Source organism: Lycium ferocissimum, chromosome 8 (genome assembly GCF_029784015.1).
Source record: "Lycium ferocissimum isolate CSIRO_LF1 chromosome 8, AGI_CSIRO_Lferr_CH_V1, whole genome shotgun sequence".
Lineage (NCBI taxonomy): Eukaryota > Viridiplantae > Streptophyta > Magnoliopsida > Solanales > Solanaceae > Lycium > Lycium ferocissimum.
The window spans coordinates 21388604-21408394 of NC_081349.1; the positions used below are offsets into that span (position 1 = coordinate 21388604).

Below are 19791 nucleotides of genomic sequence, written 5' to 3' on the forward strand. Positions count from 1 at the left end.
TCTTCGAGCATTCTTTTTAATTCGGTGTTTTGCCGAGTCCCTCGTTACCCCGTGAGACATGTCTTTCCACATCTGGGTCGGTTCGATGGGCAACATACGGTGCGTGACACGGAATTTTTGCAATTGCGCTGTGATCTCTTCTTTGGGCGCACCGAGCCATGGCCGTGTCTAGCGGTTACGGAGGCATTGCAAAGATGGCCCCGTTGTTCTCACCGGCCGGAACATTGCCTACCGAGGACCGACTTCGAGCCGGATTAATGGAGCGCGTTGTTGTTTGGTACGTCCGTCGTCGTCATCTTTCGTGATGGCTTGGTTCCACTTGGAAGTTGACGGAGAATGTGAATCGACATTTAGGTTTACACGAAATCAAAACCTAAAGAACAAGTGTAAACTATCGAGTGTGACGAGAATGTTATATTGAACGCCACTACTATCTAAGGCCCCGCGGTGGGCGCAAATTCGTTTAACCTTAAAACGTAGAGCAGTTAGATTTATATGGTGCCAAAGATATGCGGCTAAATTCAATTAAGGATTTAAATAATGTGATATATGATGAAATGGATAAAGAATCAAATCTAACCAAGTCTTTGGATACGTATGACCTCGGGCTAGGAAACCGAGGTCGATATCCTTTCGTTATGAGTTACCAAGAGACACAAATAAAATAAAACTCAAGAACAGATGGGAACTGATTCAATAAATTCTTATGATTGTTGATATGAACTCTTTCTCTCCTTTTTGTCTCCAACCCCTTTCATGAATGAAGACCTCCCTTTTATATAGTAGAGGAGTTTCAAACCTAGTACAATTCTAAATAAAGCAAGTAAATGCGGTGACGGTACAATCACGGGATCGGCGAAATATCCGGGTGAGGGCGGATATTTTGGTCTTCTATTAATGGTAGTCAATCATCCTTCCTTTATCGCCTCGTACTGGCCCGAGCTCGAGACCTCGTTCCCGGTGAGGTGGTCATGTTGCACCCGAGCATAACCATGATAACGGGAAAACAAGCGTGCTTGTGTCCTCGGTTTTACCCGTATACAAATCCCATACCAAAAACGAAAAAAAACTAAGCAAGCAGTTATATATGTAGCTTTTGTCTCTGAATATCATGTGCCACGAAGTTCATGCATATTTCAGGTTATAATTAAAATAAAAAATAAAAAAGTGAAACACATGGAGTCACATGATTTTTTGTAACTTTCACATGCATGGCCTCCATTGTCACACTGTCATTTAAAAACTAAAATGACTTTCCATCTACTGTTTCATATATAAGACTTCACAAAGACAAAACAAAAACATTAACATCGCACTCATTTACATCCAACCCCATGACAACAATTTATTCCCCGACCTTAGCCAAGAGAAATCCTAGATTCGCCGTTTATCTTTATAACATATTTAATTATCTATAAATATTATTCTGTTGAGATGATAAATATATCGGTTGTTAACTTAATTCTATTCACGAAAAATACTGTAGATGAATCCCAAGTATTGAACCTAGAATCTCCAAGTTGTTACTCCGATATATTCCATGCATTCCTCAATACTTAACCCATTCCCTTAGGAATTATGTCCTATTTTATATGATGGTATTCGATTAAATACAATTTTTAATACATTAAATAAATATATGATTCACATAAGTTTTAATCTTAAATTTGTCAGACACTTAATTGCTTTTTAAGGTAATTATCTCAATTATATATGTTAAACTTTGGAATTTGATTTTTTCAAAAATGTGTCATTGAGTTATGCCGAATATTTTAGCAAGTTGATGAATAAATTTCTATATAGAGTGGCTTATAACTATGAGTACAAATTACAAAAAACTATTGAGTAAGTAAAATAAATTGCTTAATACATAGCCAGTCCCTTCGAATTGTCAGGATATTCCATTTAGATACTCGAATTAAGTCATGTTTTAATTGAACACCTCAATTCGTAATGAAATATCTCAATTAGCTATACTTTCGTTTCAATTTTTTTTTTTTTTTTTTTTGCGTGTAAGGTAGTTAAGTTAACCACATGAAACATGTCATATCCTTTAATTATATGTATCAACCTCAAGTGAAAAATATTTGCGATTTTATGACTTATTGAGGTGAATGACAATTAAGGAGATGACATATTTTATATGATAAACTTAACTACATAATAGATGAGTGAAAACACATATAAATTATTTTTTAAAATTGAATCGAAAGTTTTTAATTTGAACATATTATTAGGAGTTGGATGTTCAACTGAAACAGAATTTAATTTGAATGTCTAAATAAAATATTCTAATAAGTTTAAGGTGTTACTTGCTAAAATTAAATTCATGATTTCGTCATTTCAAACATAAGGTGGAACATACATGAAACAAGTCAAGCACTCATGTCGCCATCCATGCAGTTTCCATACACAGACCCGAAAAGTCCACTTATATTTAATTTTTATTTGAAATAATATAGGCGGCTGATATGAGTTTTTTTTCTTTTTTTCTTTTCTATTTTTATGTTTCCATTTTATGATGTAGTCCTTTCACCAAGAATGTGGACGAATCTTGGACTATAGCTAGTCGGTTCACAAGGTCACATGGGGTTGGGGTGGGGCTAATTTCCTAAACCATTTTACTTATTTAAGTTTCTTGTGTGGGGGTATAATATAATTTAACATTTATTTACTTTTAGAGGTTTCCCTTCTCCTTCTTGAATCTTCTTTTTATTTTTTTTAATATTATCTCTTCACTTTTCAGTTCATTTCAAAAACTTATCTTTGATTCAAAAAATGTACTCCTAGAGTGGACAGTAGGTCAATACAAATTCTTAAGGTTAGAGTTCCAATGCAGGAGAATATGATACTTATATGGTATGCCTTTTTAATGGTAATGTTGGTCCATTTTGCTGCAAACCAACATTCGGGAATTATGGCCAGTTCAAAGGTTTATTTTTATTAAGTTAGAACAATTATTGAAATTAAATAGTTAAGTGACACAGTCAGAATTTTCGTCAAGAAAAATTAAAATATAATAAAAAAGGCAAGAGATCAATATATATAATATATTTATAAATTTAAAAAATTAACTTATCTACATAGTGTATCTTTTTGCTAAAAAGAGTATCGGTTAACTTTTCCTCAAATAAGAGTATAGCCCCGCCCCTGATCAAAAAACACTCATTATAAGTTCTTTTGAGAATTTTCACGCTATCCAATTAGAGGGAAGTATAACACTTTCTAGAAGAGAACTTATTTTCAATAATGCTTTTTGCAATTGAGGATTAGATGACATCCTTTGCATTTCCTAATCTTTCCCAACATAAGGCTACAAAAACAAGAAACGATAAAGAAGAGAAAACAGAAATCGGAGTACATATATATATTTTTATATTTAGTCAAAAAAGTTGTTTTTACATAATTCCAAATGTGTAAAAAATTAGGAGACAACTATGCCAACTATGTATACCCCTCTAGGCTCTAGTTATGTCACTCGTGGTTTTCATTTCTTATCCATAAAATAAATTAAAGAAGCCGTTTATATTGACCCTCTTGGTTTCGCATTCATTTTTCAGCTTTTTAGCTTAAGGACAACAAACAAATGGAAAGGTATATATATCTATATCTACCTTTAATAATAATTGAGCTTTAGAAAAAAAATTCCTTTTATCCAGAACAGACATATACCAATGGGCCAAACCATGTTGCACGAGGAAAACTTAGGTTACTTTCTTTTGAAGGTTAATTTCTCGTAATATAAATAAAGTGTAATAGGAATTTTTTTTTTTTTTTTTTTTGGGAATGTATTAGAAATTCTCAATTGGCCTGAAATCCAAATTCAGCGCCACATTTTGTGCTTCAGGACCACAGCAGTACTGGTAGGTAGCCAAAAACAAAAAATAATATTAAAAAATGAGCTGATAATTGTTGTTTAAATATAACACCACAAAATTGGTCCAAGGTATGTAGAATTTATTCGCAAACTTCATCAACTGAATTTGGAAAGGGCAAAAAGAAAAAAGAAAAAAAGAAGAAAAGTTGCATTAGGGGTGTGTTTGGTAGGAAGGAAAATGCTTTATATATGTGTGTGTGTTCCTAAAAAGCAACTATTCTTTTAACCAATTTTTTGGTGTTTGATAAATAAATAGAAAAATACGAATCAACGTGAAATATAATGTGAAACTTATTTTTCCTATTCTTACCAGAAAAGTTATTAAACTTATTTTTATAGAAAAAATGTTTTCCAAACCCGTTTAATTTGACCAATCAAACATGAAAAACAAAAAAAATATTTTATATCAAACACACTCTAGGTATTTCACTTCAACTGGCTCAATTCCAAACAAGTTGAAACCGGCTATATAAAATATTGAGTTCGTGTGATTCTCATTTAAGCATGTTAGTACATATTCATAAATCTTTCATGTGTTACCTTGTGAAAATCAATATTGTACCTGGACCACAAGTGATTAAAAAAAAAAATTGGTCGGTAGAGACCATATTTTTGAAAGAATAAAATGAAAAGGTCATTCATTTGACGGTGGCCGGAGACGGAGGAGCAAGATCCAATCACGGTGGAGAACGGCATGTACTTTGGTGGTACAGACTTGCCCAATTTCTCCACCATTAATTATTAATTAATACTCCCTCCGTACCATATTAGTTGTCCACGTTACAAAAAATATATGTCTCAAAATACTTGTTCATTTGCAAAATCAAAATAGAATTAATTAAAGTTTTCTTATTAACATTAATTGTTTTTTAAAGTAACCAGTATCGATTAGAGTACAATTTATTGAAGAGAGATAAGAGTAATTTTGTAAAAGTGCACTTTTATTTATGATTTCTTCACGGACATGTAAAAGAAAAGGCGGAGAATTAATATAAAACGGAGGGAGTAAATAAATCACCTGAAATTCAACATGTCGGATTCTATAGAGACAAGCACATGCATTGTCTTCAAGAGAACTATGTAATAATACTCCAATTTGTTGTCTTCTTTCGTTCTTGTTCTTTGTGTGATCACAAATAACAAAATAAGTATGATGTTTGGGCTAAAGGCTAACAAAATGATGATGCTTAAAGCAACAAAAATATTAGGTAATGTTTGTTTCAGAGTTTGCGAAAATTGAGTTTACAAAATAATGATGCAAGCTTACTTTGGGAATCTTTTTCTTTTTCTTTCTTGAAAATATAAGAACTTGCTTAAATTGTTTTTTCAGGAAAATACTAGTTTTGATTTGATAGGATCCATTTCGGAAGCATAGTAGAATAAAAGAGAAATTCATACGTGAAACAATATGTCAGCACTTCTACTTGAAATACGTACGTCTCTTTATTTTTTAGTCTAGCTACTTCTAAATAAATACTCTGCTTTGTTTAGTCTCTTACTTCATGCAAGTATACTTTTATATACTAAAACTAGGTTGAACATTAAAATAAAAACTAATCTTGAGGTGAAAAGCGTCAAAGAATACAAATAGATAGTTTGTCTCTCGTGCCCCATTCACACAGTGTGCGGAAGGATGTGTTTTTTTCTTCTTCTTAAAATAAATGCTACTCTTAGCAAATGGATTTGATACTTGTATCGACAAACAACGTAACAAAATGGTATACTTGATGAAAATTATAAAATTCTAAACGTAACAAAATTCGATACTTGATGAGAATTATAAAATTCTATAAACCATCGAGTCTTTCAACAAACATATTAAGAAGTTAATTTTTACGAGTTCTCTAAAACAAAAGCCACCAAAATCTCATTGTTGTAGTATTAAAGATTTTTCTCGGATGTCAAAACTATCAACCTTAGCTAATGGATGGCCTGATGTACTTTAATTTATTGAGTATTTTTCCCTTTTTTCTTATAAGAATCTCAGGTGATTAATCTATGGCTGTTCATATTTTGATTACTATGTCTTGTCCCTTAACAAGTGGCTTCTACTCACTAGACACTAAATATGTACTCCCTCCGTTCACTTTTACTTGTCCATTTTGGACTTTTTACGCTGTTTAAGAAAATAATAAATAAAACGCATAATTTACCAATTTACCCATATTAATTGGTGCATATTTTATTGGATTTGAAAAAATAATTTGAAGTGAGTATTTAATACTATGGGTAAAACAGGAAGAGAAAAATTGTCTTATCTTGATATGCGAAAAATGAAAAGTAAAAATGAAAATCTATTTTTGAAATAGTGAACAGAGAGGGAGTACATAATTATTTTAAGTGTTTTCAAGCATTAATCTGTGGGCGAGTTTAAGTAATTAATGAGATGCATGGGCTACCACTTACAATCGTTTGGATAAGAACACCTTTCTAGATTATTAATATATTAATTACTACGAGCGTACCAATAGTAAAGCTCATTATGAGCTGTCTCTATACGATTTTAATTACTCCATTAATTAAATTTCATTAATATGCAATAACTGATAAAGAATGCACATTCCCTATCTACATGTCATAAGGTCGATATCAGTCGGGGTCCATTTGTTTAACGGAATCTAACAACATAAATATAATGCTAGGCCAATAGAAAAGCACACATTTTTTTCCACGAATTTATACCATTAAACAGAGTGGCCTTTTATTTAATAAAAACTAATCCTAAAAAAGGAGGAATACAAGCAAAGGGGGCTAGACTTTAATTGTCTTACTAATCTTAATGAGGCAACGACAGTAAAAAGATCGCTCACTTAAATAAACTACTCTATTAAGCATGCAAATTTCATTATCATGCAATCATGGATAGTAAATACTCATTTGGGAAAGAAAATCAACTGAAAAGAAACATAGTTATTAATTTCAAAGTAAAATTTACTCGGAAGTCCAAAATGCATCACAACTAGTGAAGAACAAAAGTTGTTGCAGAGACGGATGTAGTGAAGCAATTATGAGTTCATCCGAATTCTTTAGTTTTAGCTTGACTCATATTTAAAAGTTCACCAAAAATATAAATAATAGAGTTTCAAATGAATTATCATAGATTTCGAAAGTCAAACTTATAATATTCAAAATTCTGAATCCGTCTCTGACTTGTTAGAAGCAACGTCTAAATGTACACAATTATATATATTCCTTTCTTTATCCACCAAACGTGAGAAATTCACAATTGATAATATCTTTTCTCTTCTTTGCTATTCACTAAATCATATTTTATCCTTTTAATTTTGATTTTATAAAAGAAGTATCACAAGGATAACAATAAAGGGAATTATGGAAATTAATTAGTTATGTACTGGCCCGCGCGCACCTTCATTGGCCTAAAATAAACTTGAGAATGCATTACTAAAAATGACATTCTACCTTTGTGTCTCAAAGATTATCTTAATAATGCCTTTTAGCAATGCAAATCAACATCTTTCTTGTCCCAATTATAAGATCATAATATAAACCCACTTTTTATTTCCTTTTAGCACTTACTCATCTTTTAACATAATAAACTACAATTCCTTCACCAGATTTTTTTTAAAAAAGGCTAATTTATATTATCCACATAATGGCTCCACCACTAGAAAAGCTGTTAATCATTTCCAACCACATAATCTTGAAATCTAATTAGTCAATTATTGTTCTCCTTTTTTGTAGTAAAAATTTCTTTTTAGAATTTCCTTAGTTAGGGCCATTTGACTCTTTGATCCTTACAAGGGGGGTAAGGTTAAAAGACACGTGGAATAGTGTGAACTAAATCCTGACCGTTAGATCAAGAAAATCAAGGGTCAGATCATAACGATTTAGGTGGGGTAGGTTTAAAGTGGGACCCATGTTACGTGGGCCAGTCAGCAGAAGTAGACAAAAAGGGGAACACAAGCACATGATTACTGGTGCACCCTTCAAGCATTGGATCATAATGTTTTTGTGATTTGCAGTTGCCTTCCTTCTATTTTTGTAATGTTACATATTTCCTCCTTTTTCTTTAATAAATTGTACAAACATCTCTTTCCATTTTAATGCATGTGGCAATTTTTGACTTCTAAATTAATGTTAGAACCTCTTAATTAAAACTAAAATAAGAAGTTAAAAGTTGAATTATTTTTAATTAGAACATATTAATACCTTATGGCTTATGGTGACATATAACATGAAACAAAAAGGAGATTTAATAGCTTCAATTTTTACGTTATGGACACATCTCTTCACCAGTTTTTACGCAAAGAAAATACTACACCCTCTATCTCAATTTATACGAAGGTTGATCAGTTTGGGGAGTCAAACAACCCTTTGTTTAACTAAGATTTTCTTCAACTCTTTTCATAAACTGTGAATTATTAAATATGCAGACTTATAGTACTTTTTATAGTTTTTAAATGTGTAAATTTTAGTGTAAAATACTCAAAGAATCTATGTTTAAAATTGAATGGGAAAAAAAATTATTTGACTCTCCAAACTGGTCAACCTTCATATAAATTAGGACGGAGGGAGTAATAGAGATGCTTGAATATAATCAAATTTTTCTTTTGTTCCATTATAATTTAGATCTATTGAATGTAATTTTAAATTCACCAGTTATATATTTACGTTTTCATAATTAATAATTGAAAATAAAACACCATTAACTTTCTTAAATATTTGTAAGATTATTCAAAGTTGTTCTAAACAAATCAAAAATATATTTAAAAAATAAGTTTACAGTAAGGATAAACTAAGAATAGAAGAAGAAGAAGAAATTATTAAAAATAATGAACTAACATAGAGTAGAATAGTCTTCTTTGATCTAACTATTTTACCATAAAACAAGTGAGAAAAGTATTAGCAAATTGTAATGCAAACTAGTTAGGATATGTTTATAATATTGCTAAACTAGAAGGATGTAACTGCAATTCAGTTTGGTTTTAAGATCTAATTAATTATTTAATCCAAAAACTAATTATTTCACATTAATTAAAAATTCATTTAAACAATTTTTCTTACAATTCATATTCACTCCAATTTAACTACCACCCTTAGCAGTCCTTGTCACTCTTTAATCTTCTCTTCTTGAAAGCAAAGTAGTGATTCTTCTATACTCTCACACGTTTTCTTTCACATTTTATCTCTCACTTTTTTATCAAATAAATCTTCCCAAATTTCCTTCTTCCTTAAAAACCTGTAATTTTCTTGCTCTTTATATCTGTAAAAATTTCATTTTTTGGTCCATTTTGATGATGTTTATGTATGGAATAGTAAAAAGAGTTTAGTTTTAAGTGATGGGGTGTTGAGTTTTTTTTTTTTTTTTGGCCAGAATTTCAAGATTCTATCAATTTCTTCCTTAAAATCCTGTAATTTTCTTGCACTTTTTATCTGTAAAAATTTCATTTTTTTTGGTCCATTTTGATGATGTTTATTTATGGAATAGTAAAAGTAGTTTATTTTTAAGTGATGGGGTGTTGATTATTTGTTTTAGATTTTGTTTTTTTGGGAAATGCAGATTATAAACCTGTAATTTTCTTGCTCTTTTTATCTTTAAAATTTCATTTTTGGTCCATTTTGATGATGTTTATGTATGGAATAGTAAAAAGAGTCTATTTTTAAGTGATGGGGTGTTGATATATTTTTTATTTTTTTTATTTTTTATGTTTAAGATTTTGTTTGTGGGAAATGCAGATGATATTTATGGAGGTGCTTTAAAAAGGATCAGTTTTCAAATGGCTAGTGATATTGAAGAGCCTTTTAGCCTTAGTTTTCAGGTAAAGTTTGTGTTTTTTTTCTAAAATTTTAATTCCTTTTGGATCTTTACTCTTTGTTATTGTCATATTCATCTGCGTTTATTTGGTTAAATTTCTTTTGTTAAAATGTAACTTACTGCTGGATTTGGTAGAGAAATCTTTGTGCTTGTTATTTTAGTCAATTGGGAAGAAAAAAGTTGGAATCTTTATGTTCATTAGTAGATTGATATTTCAGTATCAATTTATCTGTTTTAGGGTGTTCAATATGATTAATTATTATGAATAAAGAATATGCATATAATCAGTTTTTATAAATTAAATTTTGGACCCTTTTCTTAGCAGTTTGAGGAGGTTACTGAAGTTTTTTCTAGTTTCTTTTTTTTTTTGTTTTATTGAATTGAGAACTCTTGCTTGTCACATCCTTTCAATAGTCCTTGCTGCATACTTCAAAATGAGAAAGGAAATGAGCTTTTTCGTGTAATGTCGTGAGATCTCGGTGTCAGTTTGAAAATGTGTTTGTAGCTTCCTTGCAGAGAAGTATTCAAGGATTTGAAGTTTATGGGTTCCTAAAACGACCTCAGATTAATATATAGTAGTAATAATGAGTTCACAATCAACCAGTTATAGGTATTTAGTGAATATTTTAATACATATACAGGGTCTAGGCAAAAGCTAACCCGCATGTTACTCTCTAGATCCGCCCATGCTTCCTTGTACAATAGTGCTCTTTCTGTCTGAGAGATTGATCGGAAAACATTCTCTCCACTGGTCGTTGTGTTAATATATGTAGTTTTTCTTAGTTATGGATCCATAACACTTCCATGAGATCATATATTAAATGCCGGGTCGCATGCTTGTTCATTGGTTGAGGCTTTATCAAAATGGACTTTTAGTGCAAAAGATTTTGATAGTTTTGTTATCTAATAAAATTGGCCATACAGTCAATCTCTATAGAATAACACAGTTTGTTCCGATATTTTTTGGCTGTTATAGTGAAATGTTGTTGTAGAGAACATATGATATAACATAACATGAAAGATCGGTTCCACGGGAAAAATGGTTGTTATAGTGAAATGTTGTTACAGAAGATGACTGTTATAGAGAGGTCTGACTGGCATGTTAGGATATAGTATATATTACTTGAGACATTAATAATTAAACCATTAGGGGAAAGTGAAGATTTTCCACGAGAACTAAATCTATGAGGCTTTTTTACTTAATATATGATCACTGGGTTCTGATTCCTGATCTTAATCTGCTCACTGAAATTGACAGGCAGACTCGTGGCAATCTGGATCTATCTCATTCGGTAGATTTGAGAATGAAGCTTTATGTTGGGAGAGGAGGTCTTCTTTTACACACAACAGGTATCTTGAAGAGGTCGAGAAATACTCCAAGCCAGGTTCTGTAACTGAAAAGAAAGCATATTTTGAGGAGCGTTTTAGAAGGAGGGCACTTCTAAGCCAGAGCTCATCCGATTGGCAGAACGGAACTGAGTCTCAAGCTAGTGAAATTGATGGCCCTGAGCATACAGGTTATGAAGGGGACTTTGATCATGTTAATGACGTCAGCCTTTCCTCATGCTTTGTTGAAAATGATGATAGATTAGCCAACTCACTGAAGAATGAAAATCAAGCTAGTGAAATTGATGTCACTGAATGTACAGGTAGGGGTGTCAAATGGGTGGGTTGGCTGGATTTGGGCGGGTTAAATTGGGCTGAGTTGACCCTCCAAAGTTACTTTGGCTGAAATGGGCTAAAAAGCGGGTCATAATCCAACCCGTCCATTCTTACTAAGTTTTAATTTCCTTATTTGTTTTTTTTACAATTTTTGAAGTACCTAGTAAAACTATTTTTATCTTTATTATGGTCTATATATAACATATCAAATAGAAAAATGTCTATTTGAAAGTATTTTGATAAGTTTCTATGGATCAACCATACAAATCAGCCCAATTTTTAGATAGCCTGAAATGGGTTGGGCTAAAATGGACGATTAATAACTCGCACCCAAAGTTGAAGGGGTTGGGCGGTTCAAGTTTTCATGAGCTAATTTTGCCACCCTTATGTACAGGTTATGACGGGGACTTTGAGCATGTTAATGAAGTTGGGCATTCTGCACACTTTGATGAAAATAATGATAGGTTAATCCATTTATCGAAGAACAGAAAGTATCAAGCTACTGAAAATGACGTAAGTGAGAATGTGGGTTACTATGGGGATTTTGAGCGAGTGAATGAGGTTGGTCATTCTGCACGCTTTGAGGAGAGTCTTGATGGATCAAATAATGGAGACATCGAAGTCACAGAATGTGGACCCCAGACTGAACAAGCTACCAACAGTTCCCATGGTCTTCAAAGTGTTTCTGAACATCGGGAAGCTGAAGAAAAATTTCATCTTGATGCTGGAAATTCAACTATTGATGATAATCCTGTATCTGAGATTGAAGTGAAAGAGAAACTAGAGGGCCAAGATAGCAGTATGGAGTTTTCATCAAACTCTGTTGATCTGTACTCTAATGCTCATACCACCGAGAAAGATGGCAGTGTTAGTTCAGAACCTCAACGAAGTTCATCTTCGAAGGTACACCTCTCTTAGCATTTATTACTACTTCATTAATCTTCTATTATTAGAGCAGTTTCCCGTCCTGCTTGCTTACTGTAGTAAGCTATTCCCTCTATACACTTCTCAGATTTCGTGAACCAATTTTTTTTTTTTAATTTTGACATAAAATTTATAAGTTTTCTAAATGTAATATAAGCCACAATTGACAATTCAAAATATTTAAAAGGCACATGACAAAATTGCGGTCAAAGAAAAATGTTTGACTCTCGAAATCTGAACGGTGTCACATAAACTGGGACAGAGGGAGTCCTATAAATAAGCATGGTAGTCTTATTCTAGAAAAGAAATATTTTTGCCCCTTTATAGACTATCGGGTGCCTAAAATGCAGGTGAGGACTGCATCTCGATCTAGAGATACGGAATCCAGAATGTTGTCCCAAGTTAATGTTTCTAGTGGCAAGGGGCCTATCTCAAAACAAGCATATACAGACATGCCAAAAAAAACAAATAGAAGGCATAGTGATGTTTCTTTGACACAAAAAGGAGAAAAAACTGGAATAGAAGTTCCTGGCGCTCTCCATTTGCGTCCAACATCCAGAACACCAAAATCAGAGGTAGTTATCAGATTTTATAGCCTGTTTGGCCAAGCTTTCAAAATCTGCTTATTTTGAAAAGGGTTCTTTGTTAAAAGTGCTTTTTTGAAAAAGTACAGCAGTTGTGCTGGGCTAATCAATTTGAAAAGCACTTTTGTCAATATTAGAGTAGTACTTTATGCTTAGCTAATGTTTCAAAAGTGCTTTGGGGGAAAAACTATTTTTTTTAACTTATAGGAAACAGCTTCTGCTACTACTCAAAAACGCTTTTTTTCCACACACCTCAACTTTCTAAAATAAGCACTTTTGGGCTTTTGGCTTCTCAGATTCTTGGCCAAACAGGCTATGAGGCTTAGTGTTATCTTCAAATTTCAGTGTGGGGTGAACTCGCTATTTCAATGTGTTAGGACTTATTGCTCAACTTCTTATTGGGGTCAGATTGTTCTTCAGTGATTATTCAATTTTTTATCAAATTTATGGTACCAGGTGTCTTGCTTTATACAGATTTGTTCGGGTTCAAAAGAAAATGTACTTAATCAACAGAAAAGGTATACTGCTTAATTATGTTTTCCATATTGAAAATTTAGGATATTTTGATTTCCCTGATTCATTCTAATTTTTCCGATCATGTTTGTTATTGAATGATGTATAGCACTGAACAACAACGGAGAGCAAGAAAGGTCGTCACTTCTCGTGCTTCCTGTACAGAGAAAGTTAGCCATAGACTACACCAAAGTGTAAACAGGTATATATCATAGGAACAGAGTGAGCTTTAACTACATATTCTGTTCATCAAATTTTTTCTTATGTATATTATTGTTGTACAGGGATAAGCAGAGTGTAAATTCATGTCAACCAGGCGTGAAACAGAATGGATCTGGTTTCCTTTTCAAAAGCGAAGAGCGGGCCAGGAAAAGGAAAGAGGCAAGGGCCAATTTCTTGTGTCAACTTGATAAAGTTTAAAAGTGATATAAAACCTAAACGAAGTTTTTGATATTGATTTCAGTTCCTTATGAAGTTAGAGGAGAAAATGCACGCCAAAGAGGAAGAAACACATCTGCTCCAAGCAAGAACCCAGGTAATAAACTCGGACTGATTCTTCTGATTAATGGAAACGGGTCTAAATTAATATGGAGAATCATTAGGCTGCAGTCTTTCGAATGTTAGCTCTGAAAAGTCATGGCATATATTTTGTTAGGTTTTCTTTTCTTTTCCTTTCTTTTTAATTTTATGCTTAGACTTGTATTCCCTCGGTTTCAATGTCTGACTTTCCTTTTTAGCTTCTTTCAAAAAGAATGCCACTTTCTTTATGTTTCTTTATGTGGTAACTTCTTACACCCAAACTTTCAAAGGGCATTTGGTACATTACACACATCTTTAGTTTAAGACCTCAAGATTCAAAGTCTTCTTTATTTTCTTGAACTCCGTGTCGAGTCAAACTAAGACACTTAAATTTGAACGGAGGTAGTAACATATAAAATATCATTTGCAGGGTTAGATGACAATATTTTTGATCAGCCGCTAGAATTAATTACTGTTTGTTTGATTTACTTTGTGATGTATGTAGGAAAAGAAAGAAGCAGAGATCAAACAGCTACGGAGAAGTCTCAATTTCAAAGCAACTCCCATGCCTGCGTTCTACCGTGAACCTGGTCGGCGATCAGAAAAAAACAAGGTATTAACAAGTCTCAAATAATGAGAATTCAGATCACCAAAACTCGGCTTTCTCAACTGTATTCTTCTGTTATTTTCCTTTTTCCTACTTTTTAATCGTAGTGTGCGGGCCAGCTTCACGCACCTCAACTAATTTCACGGTTTCTACTGCATACCACCTGCATAGCTACCGGATAATTCTACCCGCCAAGGCATGGAAGGATGGGGAAGAAATCACCTAGTGTTTTTGCCTCCTTTGGGATTTGAACTTGACATCGTCATTGTTTTCAACCCACTTCATTGGTGACTAGACCACACCTCACCCTTGGGGTGCTTTTCCTATGTTGAAATTAGGATATTGCATCAAAACCATGCACTTCCTATTCTTGCATGAAAGTAAAACTTGAGAAAATTTGTTTACAAGCTGTCTTGCTGGTTTTGGTTGAAGCACTTCTCTGTCATTTTATATGGACTCAAATCCCTTTTCTTGGACAACTGACATTACCTTTCTTAAAATTTAAAACCGAAAAAAAAAATAAAAAAAAAATAGGGATGTTCTCTCTTGCTATCCTTGATCAAGTGTAATATTGACACTGATGGCTGGAACAGAACATCTTGTACATTGGTCCTTCTATTATGATATCCTTTAGGGCCTATCTCAATGCTATAAGTTATGGGTGATGAGTAGCATACTTCCTTGGAGCCCTTTTTAGATTCAATCTCGTTTTATGGGTGATTTTTTGTGTATACTGGACAGGTTTGGTTCGAAGCAAACTAAAAAGGTTTGGTTCAAAGTAAAACTTGCTTATCTGAGTAAGGCTTTTGGATGCCTCAGATGTTAATTTCTGTAATGATATGGTTGGAAACTTTGATCGTCCTTAAACTTTGACTTTCTAACATCGATCCTCGCAAGACTGAAAGCTGAATGTGAACGCATAGTGAATATTGCTCTTTCATGTTGGGGGGAGTAATTTGAGAAGCCAGCCAAATGGGATGCCAAACTTTTCATTCATGTTATAGCAGTTCGTATTGATCTGAAGGTGGACTAAACCAGTTGATCTCTCCCCTAAATTACATAAATCTTGCGATCCTACTGCTACCGGAAAAAAATGTCTTACTAATTATCTGTCTGGCTATTTACTTATGAGTGTCTGCACTTGTCATCAGTTAAATTCATCCTTATCCTCCTAATCAGTGATTGTTTTTCCCTCCCTCTTCGATAAATCATGTAACTTGCTTTTTTGATTATTTTTTCAGGAGTTAGCAAGTAAAACTAAATCAAGTAAATCACAAAGCAGGCTTTCATCTCCAGGGGCTAGAGCTACTAGTTCAACAGAGAACACTGTTCCTTGTTCAAGAGCGGAAATTAATAACAGATGTTCCACTAATGAACATCTAAACGTGGCTGATTCACCACAGGTTTCAGAAGTAACCAATCATGCTTCAGCAGAATTATCAGACAGCAGTGTGCCATCTTCAGCTCCAACAAGCAAAACTTCCCGCCAGACCCCATCGAATAAAGCAGCAACTCCAAAGAGAGAGCAAGAGAAAAGGCAGGTTGTGAATTCTCCGAGGCCGAGAACATCAGATGCGAACAAAAGGAACAACAGCTTCAAAGCTGAAGAGAAAACAAAGGTAGTTGCGCGAAGAATAGGAAAGGATATTAGAAGTGTTGATTTGAGCCGTAGTACAAGAGTGGGTCGTTTAGCTGTTGGTGTTGCTTCCTAGACACATCGGCTTCTACGTCTTTTATGACCTGTCATGTCTGCAAGATGGACCAGCAAAGGTAATCGATCACGTATCTGAGACGGTATACTTAGTGTGTAGGCTAATTAGCATTTCTGTTAGATATGCTGTATGTAATTATGTGTAGTTCTGATAGATAAAAATTATGGACCTCTTTAAGCAGAGTTCTTGAAAGACCATGAATGCTTTGCTACTAAAGATTATCACACTTTCAATAAAATGTTAAGTTGCAGTTTAATTTGTAGTCAATACTTTGCAGTGTTCCTGCTAATGTGTTAAATACTGATTCTCTATTTGATCAAATGTTCCAAAGATTGGTATAGCATTATTATCTTGATAGCAAGTCCTGAGACAATAGCCAGAATATTAAAAGCTATGCAGCTTAGTAAGATTTATATTATGTTGAAGGGATATCTTTCTAATTTGATCGATTACGTCAAGTCTGAATAGCATGGGAAGATACTGAACTTTTAAAAAAGTTTTTCGTAGGGATCTCTGAAGTAGGTGTCGGTTGATAAAGAACTACTGGATTGTAATTTTCCGTATGAATACAACGTCCAACATGAAACTTATGATTGGTAATAAAACTCTAATTCGCTTAATAAAATATCGATTCGTCGAGACCAAATTCGATTTTTATAGAGTTCCCGAGATATTTTCTTATGGAGTTTTGTGATAGCATCTACAACCACTTCAATTTAAGTGGGCAAGCTGGTGGATATACGTCTATATACATTAGCTTATGGACTCCCCCTTAAAAGTACTATAAAAATCAGTACTGAACATCCCCGCAACAAAGAAAAACACCTTTAGAATAAAAGGAAATGGCTAATTAACGCCAATTCTCTTTTCTTTGATCTTAAAGCTATGAATCATATAGTAATAGGACCACCTTTGTTGGTGGTATCTCCCATAGACTACTAGTCATTAAAGCACAGCTGGTAATTTCTTACAATAATTAAAAACATGTACGTAATAAAATACCATTAACTTACTTTATTACCTAATGAAGACTAAAGGGTCACCATCACGTACAAATCATCAAATCAATTCATGCCATAATTTGAGATAAATATCAATCTGTCAAGTCATTAATGGCCAAACATAGAGGAAGAACGAATATTTTATGAGATTGTGACCTTTGATCACCTTAAGCTACCAGACGAAATATCAGTCTCTTTTGATGACCATATAAATCTCTCACAGGCTGTTAATTTGTGTTTATTTCTTCAATCATTAATACTATCTCTCACTACCCAAAATATTAACACATCAGAAACCAGAAAAAGAAAAAAGAAAATGAATAGACAGAAATAGAAAAACAGATGGTTATTATTGTGGTGTGTTTTCTTTTCTTGTGTTTTTTGCCATCATGTAGTTTGATTGTCCGTGTATATAATGGTAATATTATAACTATTATAGAAACATGAGTTGGGGGCGGTTTCGTTGTCCAACTCATGTTTAAAAAAAAAAAAAAAAAAAAAAAAGTGGACCCCACCACCTCTAAACTCATGTGTAAAAAAAAAAAAAAAAAAAAAGTGGACCTCATATTAAAAAAACAAGCAATATCAAAAAAAAAAAAAAAAAAAAAAATTCAACCCCATAATCAAACAATATTCATGTAATTCCCAAAGTATCCCCATTAAGTCAATAATGGTGGATTCATTGTCACATGCGTATCAACCTATTAGTTGGAGCAAATGAAATCATTATACAACAAAAAACGTGGACCTCATATTATTGCTTTTCTTCAAAAGGTTAAGTAGTCAAAAATCATACAATTTCCTTTCTTTTCTTATATTAGCTCGAGATCTAATCTAGATATTTAACTGTTGTATTTGCTATTCCGCCATGTCATTTATTTGTTATGTTTACTAAAATAAATATACATAAAATATTTATATTTTAAAATAAGATAGAATTTAATTACTTTTTCATTTTTATTCTTACTCTAATAAATGTGAAAAGAGATTAATGTCGTAAAAGAAAAAATAATATTAAATGGAGATCAAATAATAAATAAGGTAAATTTCTAATTGATGTTTCCTTAAAAAAAAATGTGCAAAAGACAACACGACAAGTAAAATGAGCTAAACCAAGAATATTCACCAAAAATTAAAAAATAGTAGTTTTTCGTTTAAATAGAAAATCAAATTTCTACGTTGTTTCATTTTAAACATGTAAAATTAATTTAATAATTTGAACTAATGTAAATTTGATTTAATTTTAGAATTATCCAAATCAAAATTTGATAAAAAATAATAAGTATTGTTTAGGTCCAATCTACATACATTAACAATAGAATATTTTACACCTTTAAATTAATCGAATTAAAATTCAAGTTATTAACTGATGCTTAAATATTGCTATTGTTTTGTCTCAAAAAGGGGAAAATAGTTTGCTTTTAAACAAGTCTTCTCTTTTAAAAAGTATTAATAAATTTTTGCAAACTTTGTATTCGTAGCAAACATTAATATAATAAAGTTTTGGATACGGAGCATAAACCACAGTGTTATATTAATCGTGTTTTGAACATACAACTTATTAGTAATATAAGTAAAAGATTCAAGCGAATTTTTCTTTAAAAACTGACAAAATAATGAATAAAGTAATTGCAATTTGAGAAATTATATAACCAATTAACATTAATAAGAACAAATTTTGAAATAAAAGCAAAATATATGGGTCAAAAAAATAATTTTATGTGTAACTATATAACATAAACTTTAGAAGAATTTAAATTAAATTTTAAAGAACGTACATTTATGATGTGAGGCTACACGATAATATTTTCACTAAATTGATATAAATGATAAAAGTAACAATATATCATTGTAATTATGAAAGAAGAACAGAAGCAAATATTGTATCATGCTAACAACTTTTCTGCTATATGTCCAGATAAATTACGCATTTGAATTATGCGCTGAACTTTCTAATTTTTAATTCTGAATGGTAAATAAGAAATGATTGATCTTCAGGAGAATAATGTATAATGACTCACGGTTGTTGTATAAAATACAATTCAATCTAAGAAGCAAATATATATCTTTACAAACCTAATAAATTTGTTAGATTCTTAGTGCTTTACAACTTAAGAAATGAATGTTCTCAAATTAAAAAATAATAAGTTATGTTACTTTATTAAATTATACTACTAAAGTTTTGGTTAGGACCAGTAGAATGCAAAGATTTTAACGGAACAAATGAAACCAAATAATTTCCTGTACGTACTTCTTCGAACTAATATTATATTTGTCGTTAGCTCATGTTAGGCCTATTCGCACGGGCATCAACCATCTAGTTCATTTTAATAACGATTTTGTAACTTATCTCTATTGTGAAAAAAATGAATATAATCTATCTATCTATCTATATAATTGCATGACTTAGGCTCGGTGACGTGACACTCTCTAAAGCCAGTATTTCCATTTATCTTTTTTGTCAAATTTTTGCCTTTTAAAATTTTTAATTACCCTTCTTAAAAACCTAATTACCCTAATACAAAGACAACCTTTCACGCCTCAACCCTACTGTTCATACGGACGGGTGTTCTCCTTCCTACAAGATCATTGTGCTCTTACTGAAAAGCTACATAA

At 32.3% G+C, this 19791-nt stretch overlaps 1 protein-coding gene across 4 annotated transcripts; it reads left to right on the plus strand.

Moving 5' to 3' along the window:
• Window positions 1–8924: 8924 nt before the first annotated feature.
• Window positions 8925–16436, plus strand: LOC132067523 (protein WVD2-like 7). 4 transcript variants are annotated; one of them, XM_059460790.1, is made up of 11 exons: window positions 8925–9079; window positions 9575–9657; window positions 10912–11302; window positions 11710–12218; window positions 12590–12814; window positions 13280–13341; window positions 13446–13538; window positions 13621–13717; window positions 13800–13871; window positions 14361–14468; window positions 15704–16436. In XM_059460790.1, the coding sequence occupies exons 2-11, from the start codon at window positions 9616–9618 to the stop codon at window positions 16172–16174; spliced, it is 2070 nt and encodes a 689-aa protein (XP_059316773.1). In that variant the 5' UTR covers window positions 8925–9079; window positions 9575–9615; the 3' UTR covers window positions 16175–16436. The 4 variants fall into 4 exon arrangements, with proteins under 4 accessions (XP_059316773.1, XP_059316776.1, XP_059316774.1 ...); XM_059460793.1 differs by having other exon boundaries at window positions 13298–13341; XM_059460791.1 differs by having other exon boundaries at window positions 8926–8979.
• Window positions 16437–19791: the final 3355 nt, after the last annotated feature.

What these genes read in the sequence shown, in the direction of transcription:
- LOC132067523 (XM_059460790.1), top strand. Translation starts at nt 9,616, where the DNA reads ATGGCTAGTGATATTGAAGAGCCTTTTAGCCTTAGTTTTCAG. An exon ending in CCAGAACACCAAAATCAGAG is followed by an intron (nt 12,815 to 13,279) that starts GTAGTTATCAGA and finishes TTATGGTACCAG; the next exon opens with GTGTCTTGCTTTATACAGAT. An exon ending in GTACTTAATCAACAGAAAAG is followed by an intron (nt 13,342 to 13,445) that starts GTATACTGCTTA and finishes AATGATGTATAG; the next exon opens with CACTGAACAACAACGGAGAG.